Here is a 14,100-nt window from a genome sequence, read left to right as displayed (position 1 = left end):
CTCGAATTATCACCTCTATTATTGATCTATGTTCGAAATTTTTTTGACTGAATACGTAGATGAGGAACAAATTAAATAATTTGTTTTTATTTATGTATTAAGACAGTATAAACCTTGTATGATTGACTATTAAGAAAAAAAGGGGAAAAAAAAAATGAAAGAAATGAGGCTGCAGGGATGCTGACGAAAGGAGTGATGAAATGCTTGAGTAAGAGTGAAAAAAAGGACGCATTTGGACTGTGGTTGGGTGCACCACTTTCCACCATCATAATCATGGACCCCGCATCCTTAATTCCTTATTTAGAATCATATCAAAGGGAGCAAAGTAAATCTTAGGTCCCACGCTGCTTTCAGAAACTGATGGTGGGGAAACCCACTCTCTCCGCCCCACAAGTCACAATTCCACACAGGTGCGTGCACTCACGCGCCAAACTATTCAAACCTTTTTGTCATTTTACTCCATTCATTTTTAACTTCATCATACTTTAAAGATTTTTGTAGTGAAAATTACTATTATATTTATAATTTAATAGTAATTTATTTAATATTAAATAATAAAATTTACTGTCACGTTTCGGAGCGTGAATTTAAAAGTGTCGGTAGCATTTCATTTCGTCAAAATACACATTAATGAATTTTGGCAATTTTTCTAAAGGCGGAAACTTATTTATTCTTTTTATTTACATAAAAAAAGAAAAAATCTTTGTCAAAATCTCATACCACAAGAATAAAAAATACATTTATCTCAAAATACAAAATGAGATGTATTTTTCAAGAGTCGTTGCAGTAGAAATGGGCAAGGGCACCCCTCATTTTCTTGTCATGATTTCCTTGGAAGGGGCTTTGTGTGGGCTTACAAAGGGTTGAGATTGAGTACTAAATATATATTTTTTTTCTTCCACGCGAAGAAAACTCTCTTTCTCCTAATTAGTTTTGCGATTCTTGTCTTTAGTTTAAATCCAAATTAAAACTAAACTTAATTAACATGATTATGAATTAAGAAAAGTTAACACTAAGACATAGTAGAATATGCATTTTCTACAAAAGATTTTAATTCATCGAGCTTAATTTGTTATGATGAGGTTGTCTACTTGTAATTATTATGTTCTATTTCAAAAAATCCCTAATATTATAGTCTAGATTTTGTTTGTAATTTAGAGTCTGTTTGAGATTGCGTTTGAGACATAGAGCTTTTAAGTCAAATAGAGTTTTTAGGCAAAAACTTTATTTTTAAGTTTTTGCCAAAAGTGCGTTTTGGCAATTTTTAGGCTTTTTGGACCCTTAAAAGTACTTTTAATTTTTTTACCAAACAAATATATATATATATATTTTTTTAAATGAACTTTTTTAGTGTTAAAAACACATTTGGGTCCATTAAACACAATCTCAAACAGTCCCTTAATATGGTACATGGTGTTATGCATGTTATTTAAAATTTTAAATGAAGTAACAACATATTCATCAATTTAGTAACATATATACAATTAAATTTATAAAATCTAATATGAACCATAAAATCTATTAATTCACTTCAAAAAATCCTTATGCCCCACTGTCATAAAAGTAACTAGCGTTCATTTATCAATTTTTTTTTGGGGAGAAACGTTAGATACTATAATTCTATCCAACAAGGCTGACGTAACACTTTCCTTGTTAATAAATAAAGACAAAAAAAAAAAAAGAATCCAACAATTTTGAGTGTCACGTCACATTTGAAAAGAGACTCAAAGAGTCTAGTCCTCGTTCTAGCATTATTCATGTTATATGCCACATTTTTTTCTCACAATACTGACATGGCCGTCCCAATAATTTTTGGATTTTTTTAAACAATTAATTATTCAAAGATTGATCTGAATTACCCCATAAAATTGTAAGATAATTATAAGGTAAAAAGAATATTGGTTTGTTAATTTACATTGCAAGCCATTGGACAGGTTCACGCACATCCAAGACAAGCGTGAGAGTGGCTGGGCTCCAAGATAAACATATGATTTTTCCCCCAAGAAAGGGAAATCACTAGTATTTAAAGGTGGGTGAGGGGGGCTTGAGTTCTCCTGGAGTTGGTGGACTGGTGTGCCAAATACTACTGCCTCTAAAGTGATGGGTAGGCAACCTTGCTGTGACAAGCTTGGAGTGAAGAAAGGGCCATGGACGGTTGAGGAGGACAAGAAGCTCGTCAATTTCATCCTCACCCACGGCCAATGTTGTTGGCGTGCCGTGCCCAAGCTTGCCGGACTCCGCCGCTGTGGCAAGAGCTGCCGTCTCCGGTGGACTAACTACCTGCGCCCGGACTTGAAGCGTGGCCTACTTACTGAAGACGAGGAGCAACTTGTTATTGATCTTCATGCCCGTCTTGGCAATAGGTGTTTCTTCTTAATTTGCTACTTCTCTTTGTGATTTTTCATTCTTCCAAGGTTTTTGTCATCATATATAGTGCATCTTTTTCTAACATGTTATTTGAAAATTTTGGTCTGTGTTTTTTTGGGCTTTAATGATTTGATGTGTACTGAAACATGCATGCGAATCAAATTGAGACCTTATTTTTCAAAAGCCTTGTAAATAAGTCAAAGATGATAATGTAATATTGTCACGACTTTTTTCATTCACCATCGCAACTTATTATTTCAATATTCCACCATTTTCTTGGCTGAAGATTTCAAATCCCACACAAGAAATTGGAAGAAATAATAGATGTTTTGTTTAGTAATATTATTTATTAAAGATATGTCTATATATATATAAGTCCTTGTCACTTTCATTTTCTTTAGGTGGTCGAAAATTGCAGCAAGATTGCCGGGAAGAACCGACAACGAGATCAAGAATCATTGGAACACCCACATCAAGAAAAAGCTTATTAAGATGGGGATTGATCCACTTACGCATGAGCCACTCAATAAAGAAGCCACCCCACAACATAATCAAGATGATCGTCATGATCTCGAAGTCAATCATGAGGAGTCACAAAAACTATGTAGCCATGTCTCCTCCAGCGACAATTCTAATGCCCCAACTGAAAATTCTTCGACCGACGAATCTCGGTCAACGTCGGACCTCGGCGATGATGACCTGTTAATGAATTACATATGGTCGGAGACAATATTTCTCGATGATTCCTTCTGGAATATTTCCCCGGAAACTAGCGGAAGCTACAGTAATTTTGGGTTGCCGTCATCGGAGGATAACTTCGATCAATGGTTATTGGATTACAAGAAGGACTTTGGCGATGAAGATTTTGGGCTGGGTTGTTTAAGCAACATGGACATGAACTCTGGCACGCACTAACAAGTACAAAAAAAAGCGCCGAGGAGTTCATGATCGATGGACACTTTTTGGTCCCGAAATTCCAATATTCTCCAAATAATTAATCTGGTTTAGTTTTTTTATTTTATTTTTTAAAAAAATATTTAATGACACTAAAACTTATGCAATTAGAAAGCCTATAGAAATTTTAGTTGGTCAGTCCCATCAAGGGTATATATGGGTTGGTAAGGGGTCATGTCACTTTGGCAAATATTTAGGGTTTCTAATTGCATAGGGCAAAAGAGATATGCTACCAAAAGCAATTTCTATCTGTTTTTTTTTTTTTTTTTGGTTTTAGATAAATGTGGCTCCCAAAAGCTCACCCCACTCAAAAGAGTTGTGTGGTTGAAGCACAGGACATTGATGTAAATGATAGTCCTATGTAAGATCTGTAATGCAATAAGACTCAACTTAAATTAAACAATACATAATGGGTATGTAATCTTCATGAGTTTGTCCCAAAATAATTCCTTAAGCTTATTATTATTATTATTATTATTATTATTATTTATTTCCTCCATTTGCATGGACCATGCATTAACTAACCATTTCTTGCTCCAAATTTTTTTGAAGACCCGATGTGAGAAGACTTTGAGTGCAATATGAACAACCACACGCAAGTTATCTTCCCTTTTCACCCAAGCATCCTTATACTTGGCTGTGGTTTTGGTATGGTTACAAGTCAATTGAGTAGTATTCTTTTTGTCAAGGATAGAAGATTTTGACAACCCAACCAATCTTTCCCTAATAATGAGTTTGACTTGCTCGGTTAAGGCTCTCACCTTGTTTCAAACCCGGGTTCATCTTTCATAGGTGAAGTTTAATTTTGTGATCTAAGTTGAAAATTTGGTCTAGCTAGTGTGAATAATTATCCTACAATAGTGACATGTACCAACAAACTTAATTGAAGTTTGTTTCTTATATAGAGCCTTGGTTTTGGACTTTCACATGCAGTCATTCCATGTAGGCTACATTAGCCTTAACTTTTCCAGCTTTTACAAGCTAAACAAATGTAGTCTTTCTTTCAAAATTAGAAACAACATATTCATGTGGAGTAGAAGCACTAAATTTATCAAAACCCATACCATATGTATCATAATTAGGCTTTTGACCAAACAACAATTGTTTTCAGTTTATCACTATATAAATTTTTCAAGTGTTCCTTGGAATCTTTCAATTCATTCTCAAGCTACTTTATCTTATCAACAAGCATGACATTTTCAGATTGCAAAACATCACAAGCAACATAAGAATTTAGGTAGTTAATATGCCTAAGTGGGTCCAAGCCCATTAGCTTAGGCTTTTAATTGGGCTAGAATAGTGTTCAAATATGTATATTATTAATGTACTCTTAGTAAAAACTTTAAAATTGTTTATCTCCTCAACACGTCACTTAGTCCATGCTAATGCTGCCTACTCTAGGGACTTCTAGAGATATCTGTCACCTAAATCGTCACCTAATACGTGTTGAAGTTGTCTGTTCCAGGGACTTCCAAAGATTTCCGTCACCTGGGCAATCACCTAGGCCATGTGGACGCTGAACTATCACTGAAAGTTAGCTATGAAACCCTAACTTCTGTGCTTACACTTTTCAAGTCGTCCTTAAGCTACAAGAAAAGCTGCATGAACCTTTTCCCCTATCCTATAAATAGAATAGGATGCCCATTTTATACGTGTAAAGCCTAGACTATGCTTTAGCCCTAAAACCTCTTGAAAAGATTCATTGTTTCACCTCTATGAGCTAAGAGAGTTTGTTGATAGCCATTGTAGCTTTCACTTTCTTCGTTTGTTTTAAACCACATCCATTACACTTCCTTCAACTACTTAAAGTCTACTGAAAGGTCGGTAAGGATTGGAATTCATATAGAGAAGACTAACCAGAGAGGAGCTTGAGCCTATTAGGGAGATAGGGAGGTAAGCATGGATCTTGTTATCATAGTAATTTTACAAAGGTTGTAAGTTTTACTATTCCTATACATTGTGTGTTTTTTAGCGATTGATTTCATGAGTTTGACTGCCCAAAATAGTTTTACCTTTGAGAAAAAATTTGTAGTAAAAAGTTTGAGGTCGATATGGCACACAGGGGTATAAAATTTGTTGGGCTTTGAGAGAGAAAATGGGAGAGATAATAGATGAAATTAATTTACTATGATAACTAAATGAATAAACTAATTAATAAAGAAAATTAATCAAATGAATAAAGATAAAAATTAAGATGTTACAGATAACTCTAACTAGGATAAAATTTCTCAGGCATCGGGACGGAGCGCTTTGCAAGGAATAAGAAAGAATGATCGAGCGTCAATAAGTAAATCTTCCCAATAATAAAATAATTGTTTATCATGAAGTTCTTTAATCATGTATATACGATTGAAAAGAATGCATGCATAGTTTCTCATGTGATAATGAGCCCTTCACTTTTAAATATTTTATCATGCCACTGTATATGTGCAGGTTATACTGAGATTTACGTATTTGACAAGGAATGGAATTTAAAGATTTTATTATTATTATTATTATTTTCTCATCGGTTGTGTTGGCCCAACCGATGAGAATTAACATTGTCATCTCCAAAACTAGCAAACTACAAGAAAAATAAATTGCTAAGGTAGGGTGGAAATTTGAATCATACTAATCCTGGATTTTCATCTAAAGTAGCAAACCAATGTCTTTGCAATAGCCAATCAAACATTATAATTAGCACGAGGAAGTGCTTTTGTTGCTTCTGTGATTGACTGAAAGGGTAAGCAAAGACATTAAAATGACAAGGTGAATAAAATCTCTTGGGGAGCAATAAAAATTTCAGGGGGGCAAGTTTTTTTTGTAAAAGTCTCCCAACTAGGAATTAACAAGAAAATAAATAATTAAAAAAAACTTCAAATACCATCTCCTAATCACCATTCCAACATACTTGCTTTGATTACATTAGTGCATATAGGAATAGAAGACTACCCTTACTTTTCTTCTCAAAAGGTAGGAGGAGGTGACCAATTGTAGTTACTCTAATTGTCAAAAAACTTGGACAAAGTTAAAATGTATGACCTTTTGCCTTGCAAGTGTATCCCAATTAATATCCTTGAAGAAAGGATGTGCCTTCACCTGAGAGGAAAGTCAAGGATCTGCTTAGTTTTATCATCATTATTACTTGCAAAAAAGATTATGCCAATGGCCTTTAAAAATTTACCTCCCTGGCTCCTGTTGCACCTAGTCTTTGCACTGGATTTTCAGTCAGAAATCTGAAATGGAGTGCACTAGCAATCTTAGGTAATATGAAGATAAGTATCATAATTCCAAGGTAGAAGGGGGCCTAGCTCATAAGAACAATCAATGACGTAACAAATCTAATAGTCTTGGGGATGTAGCAGCCAGCCATAGAAGGTAACCAAGATGCGGCCAGCAATCAGCATAGGTGTTTTCAGCTGACTATTTTGAAGAATACTCGTGTAGAAAAGTCAAACCTAGGATAATATCCTCTTCAGGATTTTTGTTAGCATAGTTATTAACTAAGTAGTTGGTTGTTGTGGTGATGGTTTCATAGGTTTATTAGATCCGTAGTTAGGTGTTTCCAGCTGACTATTTTGAAGAATACTCGTGTAGAAAAGTCAAACCTAGGATAATAAGCTGCTTCAGGATTTTTGTTAGCATAGTTATTAACTAAGTAGTTGGTTGTTGTGGTGATGGTTTCATAGGTTTATTAGATTCGTAGTTAGTTACTCATGGTGAAAGCAGTTCACCATGAAGGAGATTAAGGGTGAAGAAAGCTAGTTACTTCTTGCTGGTAGTTGCTATTTTTAAAAGTGTGCAGGCAGCTAGTGAGCTGTACCAGTTGCGTTTTATATTGGAACTGTGAGAGTACTTCCTTATGAAATATATATTCGAACTAGTAATCTCCGCTTCATGAGGCATAGTCCCCAACCGATTAAGCTACTCCTTGGGGACGGTAATCTGCTTCATTACTTGGACATAAGTTGAACTCTCTATTCTAAAAGAGCTATATACTAATGAGACTAGAACACATATTATAACCAAGGCAAAAACAGCATTTACAGCAACAGCTTCTTGCTCACACTAGATTTAAAATGAACACTGTCCTAGGTCCATGTACCTAGTTCCCACCCCTGTACTTTGCCGCCAACCAGATTTAATCTCTAACTCATAAGTTAATTCCACACTCCATTTCTGAAATTCAATCCCTAATCAAGAGGACCTCTAACTTGGTGCTTTTCTTTCCCTTTTTGGCTAACAACAGAATTTTTTTACTTTCTTCTCCTTCCTAGGCACTTTAATATACTTCAACTTGCATAATGAAGATGAGGAATCTTTGGAAAATCTGCCGCATAGTCATACTTTGAATATTCTTAGAAGAAACAATTTAGAAGTAGCCTATTGCTTATATTAGAAATAACAGAATCTCTGCAAAGCAAAACTGATCAAATGACGTATGAAGAGAGTTAAAAAGTCCCTTAGATTTTGAAAACAACACTTCTGAGTAACTGAATGTCCACTTGACTGTCACGTATTTCAATAAAGTATGACGTAACAATGCAACCCAATTTTGATCACATAAAAGAAGCCATCAAGAATGAGTACAACATAAATTGTGATTCCAATGGCTATTTGCATCTACAAAATTGATAATAACAAGGAGCACTCTTCAGATAAAAAAAACCCCTAAATTATATGTTCAGAAAATGAAGAAATCAACTTAGAAGACATACTTGTCAACCAAATCATACGCTTCATTGCTCATCTCCTCAGGTATCTTGGGCCAAGGTATATCTCTGTTTATTATGTTGTCAAAAACTTGCTGAAAATACAGAGGATCCATTGGTATCAATTTCGAGATCTAGACCCATGATTATCAAATGATACAACACTAAATGCTACAATTCCCTGTTCTAAGATTCAAAAAAAAAAAAAAAAAAATCATTCAAATGTAGGCAAACCATAAAATTAGTATGAAGTTCCCTGAAGTGTTAAACTTGGTCCTTTTTGAGCAATAAGGTCAAGGTTGGAGTCAAAAAGAACAACCAATTGAAAAACTACAACCACAAAAGTCTTGAAGAAACACACAAACTACCAAGATACGAACTGCCAAGATTTGTACAGAATACGCAAAGGGAATAAAAGATGAAACAAAGAATTAAGATGAATTAAGGTGAGACAAAAGGTAAAAACCTACAAGAGCTCATTAAGGTGAGACATGTCACAATGTTGATAGATGAACACTCAACACTTCAGCATCGCTCAGCAAACCGAATACCATCTATTATAGATGCATAATTCAGTGCATCAGAAAATATGGCAATTTTCTCTTCCTCCAAAAGTGTTCTGCCTGCAGCCAAGAGAGCAACAATATTTCCTTATGCTACCATTAAGGCCATATTGGCTGCAAACCCAGTAGGACAAAGAAGGCAATCCTATGGCATAAATTTTAAACAAGAATGCATCAGCTTTCAGTCGAAATAACTAGAAAGGTTAAACGAATTACAAATGGTGATCAAGAGAACACAACCAAAACTATTAAACCTCCAAGAAAACCTCATCATTCATTTAATCATAACACGTTCTGTAAATCCATGATCTGAACAACAATCATCATTGGAACCAGGTCAATCATGGAAGTAGAATTCCAACACTCTAGATAATATTCTTTCACACCCAGCCTCATGCCAACATTTCTAACTGCCTTATATATTTTTTGGTTATATTTCTATGAACAAGTTGGCTTTATTAACAAATGGTTTAATATTATTAAGGTATTATTATTGTTGTATAATTTTCAAGGAAATACTTAGAGAGAAAGAGAAGGCCAGAAAATCTTAGGTAGCCTCTCTCACTCATATAACCATTTAGTTTATGAGGTTTGATACAGACACAACACAAACCCAACTCATGGCCAACTTCTCTCCTACATGTAAAAAAAATTTGAATTTTAAACTAAACAAATTGTCTTTTTTCCCAAATTTTCAGAATCCCAAAATCCTCTCTCTCAATTTTTTTTTTTTTTTTAAGATGACACGTAGGAGAGAAGTTGACCATAAGTTGGATTTGTGTTGTGACCTTAACATTTTCTTTATTTTAACACTCTCCCTCATATGTAAGCTCAAACTTTCCTACAACAACTGAGACCCAACACATGGAATATTTAACTGAAATTTGGGGTAAATAATGGAAAGGTAGACTAGTCGATCATATATATATTCTTGACTCGTCCCTCACCCAGCTGAAAAAACCGGTTTCTTTTCTTAAGGCTTCAAACTACTAGTCATTAAACCAAATACGAAAGATAAGTAAAGAAGTCTTTTTTGTCAAGGTTTAAATTCAAGATCTTTGCTTTGATACCATATTGTAGAATTTGCATGAAAATACTTAGAAAGAGAAGGCTAACAAATCTTACGCAGCCTCTCTCACCCCTTTATTATATAAATATTAAAATTCAATACAATGACCAAAATACCCCTGTAACAAATCCCTATCACTAACAGATTCTTCTAATCCTAACAAACTCTTCTAACAATAGGTATCCACTTTTACCTCTTTTTTCTTCAGATTTGCCAAGCTTGACTCTAGTAGCTTATGGTAATTGGTATAGCCGCAAAATAGAGTAGAACCCCTTGGGCCCATTCCATGTTCTTGGGCTGCCTGGTTTACAATAATTCATGATGTTATAGCAGTGTGTTCGGGAGAAGGGGGAAATTTTAAAAATAATAATAATAATAACAAAACCTATGAATCTGGGAAAAGTACACTTTGAGAAAATAAATATCATCAAGCACACCTTTGCAGCAGCATTTCCAATTGTCGGATGTGAGCTCAAGCCTAGATAATCATTTCCAGAGAACAGAAGTAGCCTTTTGGAATGCTGAGGACAAGCTTTTTCTTCATTATCAGTTACTTCATCTCCACACAAAGCCTCGTCTCCTTCAATGATCAGCACCAATAAGAATGATAAGAAGCTAAATCTTAGTAATATTCATGGTCTAGCAGTTTCTTAACACCAAAAGTTAAGACATCTTTTATACCCTATTGACACCATTAAGATTACTCGGTGAAAGCAAAGATATCACACATTTAATTATGAAAAAAGTTTCAATCACAGCATAATCGATCAAAATTCAAATATTCTCGGTCACTATATTCCTCAATATCTTTCCCCCAAATTTCCCATTAAATCAAAATTACTTCTGCTGACCTCATCCGAACTCTCTTGTAATCTGTCGTGCATCATTTACCAAGAGCATTAGACACCCTCATTCACATTCCATTATTGCCATCTCACATCATGATCAAAAAACAGAGTTGCATGTAACAATGAAATAAACGAAACCAATTTCACCTTGCAATCCTTATTAGGCGACTAAAATCTCTCTATAAATTTTCTCACCATCTACGCATATACATAATATACTATTGATTTTACAATGACGCGTTAATACAATAGTGGTCGACGTTAATTTATCATTTTTTTTTGGTATGAAAATTAAAAATTAAAGGCAAAAAGTCGTTAAGTTCGAAGTTCAGATAAGCAGCGCACATTCAAGTTTCAAACATCATTCACAAAATTGGAAAAAAATAAAAAATAAAAAAAACAAAAAAACAAATTAAAGCAACTAACGACAGGAATAGGAGGAACAAGAAGCGTACCAGTACTGGGAAGGTCTCGGATCCATCTTTGAAACGTTTCTTCTGCCACCTGAACCTCCACAGAGGACCGGTCCCAGGGCTGCATTTTATCAAACACCTGGAAGAATTGGTTTCCTTTTTCTTCTTGTACGGAATTCGAGGAGTATTGAGTTTCATTTTCAATGGCTTTTGGTGGCTGGTGACTGGGGAGGTGAATGGGTCTTAGAGGCTGGAGGAGTTCCAAAGATTGAAGCTTTGCTAGTGCCTCTTCGACCAAGTTGTCCCACAAGCTCATTGTCTCCATTAGCAGACCCAACTATATATCAACGTTTCAGCATAACTTTGACCGACCCAACTCCCAAAATCCCAATGATTCGGCAGAATTAACCCACAAACCCCAATGATTCAGCAGAGAAATCCCAACTATTGAGCAGAACTTACCCACAAAACCAACAGCCAAAGGCGACCCACATCCCCATTGGGTATTTGATATATCTAATTGGTGGAAGAGCTTTTGAGGCCGTCGCTTAGCTATGTTACAGCGCCGCTGCTGCACACAACACCCTTCCCGCTTTCCTGCCAAAAAAAAACCTGTCTGGCGGTAAAAAATGAAAATTCCACTTTTACCTTTTGCTGCTTAACCCCTTAAAAACATCGAACGGCTCCCAAGCATTCATCCCAACGACCACAATCAGATCACTACCATTGCTTCGGACTACCCAATTCACCTTTCTCTCAAGCAAATCAAATATAGAAAAACAATGCGTGAAATCACTTCACAGGAACCAACCAGAACCAGTCACCAGTCTCAGTGTTTCACCACCAAGAAAAACCCAGCCCAAAAAAACGAAAACACACAAATCTCTAAGACGACGCGTCGTCGAGGCCACTGTAGACATTAACCGACTATAGATTTCGGCACATCATCTATCTATCATTAATTACATATAACGGTCATATTGGAAAGGCGCTGCGAAGTCGAAATATAAAAGGAGGGGGGTCATATGTCCAGATTATGATTTATGTATGTGCGAAATTGCGTTCCATAATCTGTCCGCCGATAATCGTTTCTAGGGTTTCTAGTCTTCTACGATAAGAGAAAGGAGTGATCGATCTAAAGAAAGGAAAGATGAAGATGCTGACGGGATTTCGTTTTCGGCCCTCTAATGATGAGCTTATAAACCACTATTTGTTGGGGAAGGTCAGGGGAGAAGAGATCACTTGGGATGGCATTCGTGAGTTTGAGCTTTATGGAGAGAAGATCCCCTGGGAACTTTTCGGTGATCTTGACAGTGAGGAGGAGGAAAAGCATTACATTTTCACGAGGCTCAAGAAATCCGGCAAACGCGTGTCAAGAGCAGCCGGCTGTGGGACTTGGCATGAAAGCTCTTGCAACCAAGTATATGATAGTGAGGGTCAATGTGTGATTGGACTTAAGAAGCAGTTCTGTTTCAAGGTTAAACGCGAATCGCGAGTGGAGAAATCCCACTGGATCATGCATGAGTTCTCCTTGGCGGGTGTCTTTGAGCAAGAACGGTGTAACAACTGGGTTCTATGCGCCGTAAACAAGAAGGGGGCAGAAACAAAAAAAGTGGTGAAGAGACGTTTCCAGGATGTTCAGATTCCCAGCACCATCGTCCCTGTTGAAGCTCCAACTCCATCCCTTGAAGTTGAAAGCCCCCAAGCCGGGAATACAAACCTTTTGCTACTTGAGGATGAAACCTAGGTGGGAAAAAGGATGCGTTGGGATGTCCAATCTGATGCATCTGAAGTTGCTGATCAAATGCCATTCTCATGTGTATTCCAATCAAAGAGCTCTCAATGTGAACACACACTCTCACCGAATTCTGTGGATGTTGAGGAAGACAATCCTCTGATGTCAGATTTGGAAACCCAAAAGGGCTGTGTGGCAACCATTGATACTGCTGATTTTGGGTTTGATACTGCCGATTATGGGTTTGATGAATCTGAATTTTCACTGTACAGAGTTTTATGGATAGTGGGGAAAACAACACTCAGATGACTGATTTGGAAACCCACAACATGGGCTGTCCACCAACCGACGATAACGCTGATTCTGAGTTTTATGGTTCATACGGTTGTCTCCCACCGCCATCTACTCTAGAGAGGGAACATCTGCCACTTGATACATGGATGAATATTTGCAATGATGAGTTGTTTGATTCCTCGTATTTGTTTAGTTTGCAACTTCCTTTGTAAGCAAGCAGAACTCTTGTATGCTTTTTTGTTCAACAAAATGTTGATCAAAAGGAATTGTAAAATCATTATTTGAAATGACAAGTTTCTTTTTTCATGTTTTTGGTTTTTCTTTTTGTCAATCCATAATTTTGTTTCTTAGTCCGCAAAAGAAAAGGAAAGTAAAATGCCAAATCACATTGTTGTTTGGTTACGGATTTTCAACGGGTTATTTTTCATAAACTATAAACTCCAAACTTGGCAGTACTTCTGAAATCATATTCCTTAGAAGAAGCAGTGCATGTAATCTTTTTGAGAAAGGGAACTTAAAGATCTCTAGCTGGTGGTTTCCCATAGTAGTGCTAAGATCTTTTGAAATTTTAGACACCATTTGTTTCACAATTTTTTTTTTCTTTCTAAAAATGCTTTTCTAGTGAAAGAACTTTGCCAAAGAGTTCTGGCTTTATTCCAGTACTCTATCAAAAGTTGATGTGAACAATAAACAGAGCCTTAGCTTTGCGACCTTTGCCCCATGGTGAACCCAATGCCCCTCAAATCAATCCACTGATCACTAAGGATTTCCACCATACTTAAGCTTACATCATCATCATGGTTCTTTTGAATTAATAGCTCCTGTATTAAAAACTGCACATGTACTGATTGTGCCAAAGGTGAGTGCTAAGCTGAGAGCAAAATGATGAATTGCTAGGTGATAGATGAGAATAAAAGTTTGCTAAACTAGCCATGTAAAATTGTCATGGAATGGATGGTTTTGAGGCTTCGGGTGATTCCTTGCTGCTCTTCACAACTAGATCAAAATTGACCCACATGATTCCATACAAAGTTGGGTGTCTTAAATCAAATTAAGTTATGTCACAGTACATTTTGTATCTAGATTGATAAATTTTTTTATCAGATTTTGGTTTGCTAAGGCAGCCGCTGGTACAAACAAAGCCGGGCTCATGGTTTGGTCCATTG

General features: G+C 36.1%; 3 protein-coding genes across 3 annotated transcripts; 2 read left to right on the top strand and 1 right to left on the bottom strand.

Annotated features, from left to right (window-relative positions):
- Positions 1–2,000: 2,000 nt before the first annotated feature.
- LOC132182913 (MYB-like transcription factor ODO1) lies at positions 2,001–3,571 on the top strand. The gene is made up of 2 exons (XM_059596282.1): positions 2,001–2,363; positions 2,769–3,571. The coding sequence occupies exons 1-2, from the start codon at positions 2,101–2,103 to the stop codon at positions 3,280–3,282; spliced, it is 777 nt and encodes a 258-aa protein (XP_059452265.1). The 5' UTR covers positions 2,001–2,100; the 3' UTR covers positions 3,283–3,571.
- A 2,305-nt stretch (positions 3,572–5,876) lies between these two features.
- On the bottom strand, positions 5,877–11,684 carry LOC132180307 (8-amino-7-oxononanoate synthase-like). The gene is made up of 6 exons (XM_059593087.1): positions 10,948–11,684; positions 10,082–10,224; positions 9,838–9,945; positions 8,019–8,107; positions 6,485–6,536; positions 5,877–6,399 (listed from the first exon to the last, which is right to left on the bottom strand). Exons 1-6 carry the CDS (start codon positions 11,228–11,230, stop codon positions 6,310–6,312), a joined length of 765 nt encoding a protein of 254 aa, XP_059449070.1. The 5' UTR covers positions 11,231–11,684; the 3' UTR covers positions 5,877–6,309.
- Positions 11,685–12,055: 371 nt separating this feature from the next.
- Positions 12,056–12,652, top strand: LOC132181999 (NAC domain-containing protein JA2-like). The gene has a single exon (XM_059595212.1). It carries the CDS (start codon positions 12,056–12,058, stop codon positions 12,650–12,652), a length of 597 nt encoding a protein of 198 aa, XP_059451195.1.
- The last annotated feature ends 1,448 nt before the right edge of the window (positions 12,653–14,100 follow it).

The sequence above is a fragment of the Corylus avellana genome, chromosome ca5 (genome assembly GCF_901000735.1).
Source record: "Corylus avellana chromosome ca5, CavTom2PMs-1.0".
Classification (NCBI taxonomy): domain Eukaryota; kingdom Viridiplantae; phylum Streptophyta; class Magnoliopsida; order Fagales; family Betulaceae; genus Corylus; species Corylus avellana.
This window is presented reverse-complemented; position numbering and strand designations above follow the sequence as displayed.

What these genes read in the sequence shown, in the direction of transcription:
- LOC132182913 (XM_059596282.1), top strand. Translation starts at nt 2,101, where the DNA reads ATGGGTAGGCAACCTTGCTGTGACAAGCTTGGAGTGAAGAAAGGGCCA. An exon ending in CATGCCCGTCTTGGCAATAG is followed by an intron (nt 2,364 to 2,768) that starts GTGTTTCTTCTT and finishes CATTTTCTTTAG; the next exon opens with GTGGTCGAAAATTGCAGCAA.
- LOC132180307 (XM_059593087.1), bottom strand. Translation starts at nt 11,230, where the DNA reads ATGGAGACAATGAGCTTGTGGGACAACTTGGTCGAAGAGGCACTAGCA. An exon ending in TTGGAAATGCTGCTGCAAAG is followed by an intron (nt 9,946 to 10,081) that starts GTGTGCTTGATG and finishes ATTGTAAACCAG; the next exon opens with GCAGCCCAAGAACATGGAAT. An exon ending in GCGTATGATTTGGTTGACAA is followed by an intron (nt 6,537 to 8,018) that starts GTATGTCTTCTA and finishes ACTCCATTTCAG; the next exon opens with ATTTCTGACTGAAAATCCAG.
- LOC132181999 (XM_059595212.1), top strand. Translation starts at nt 12,056, where the DNA reads ATGAAGATGCTGACGGGATTTCGTTTTCGGCCCTCTAATGATGAGCTT.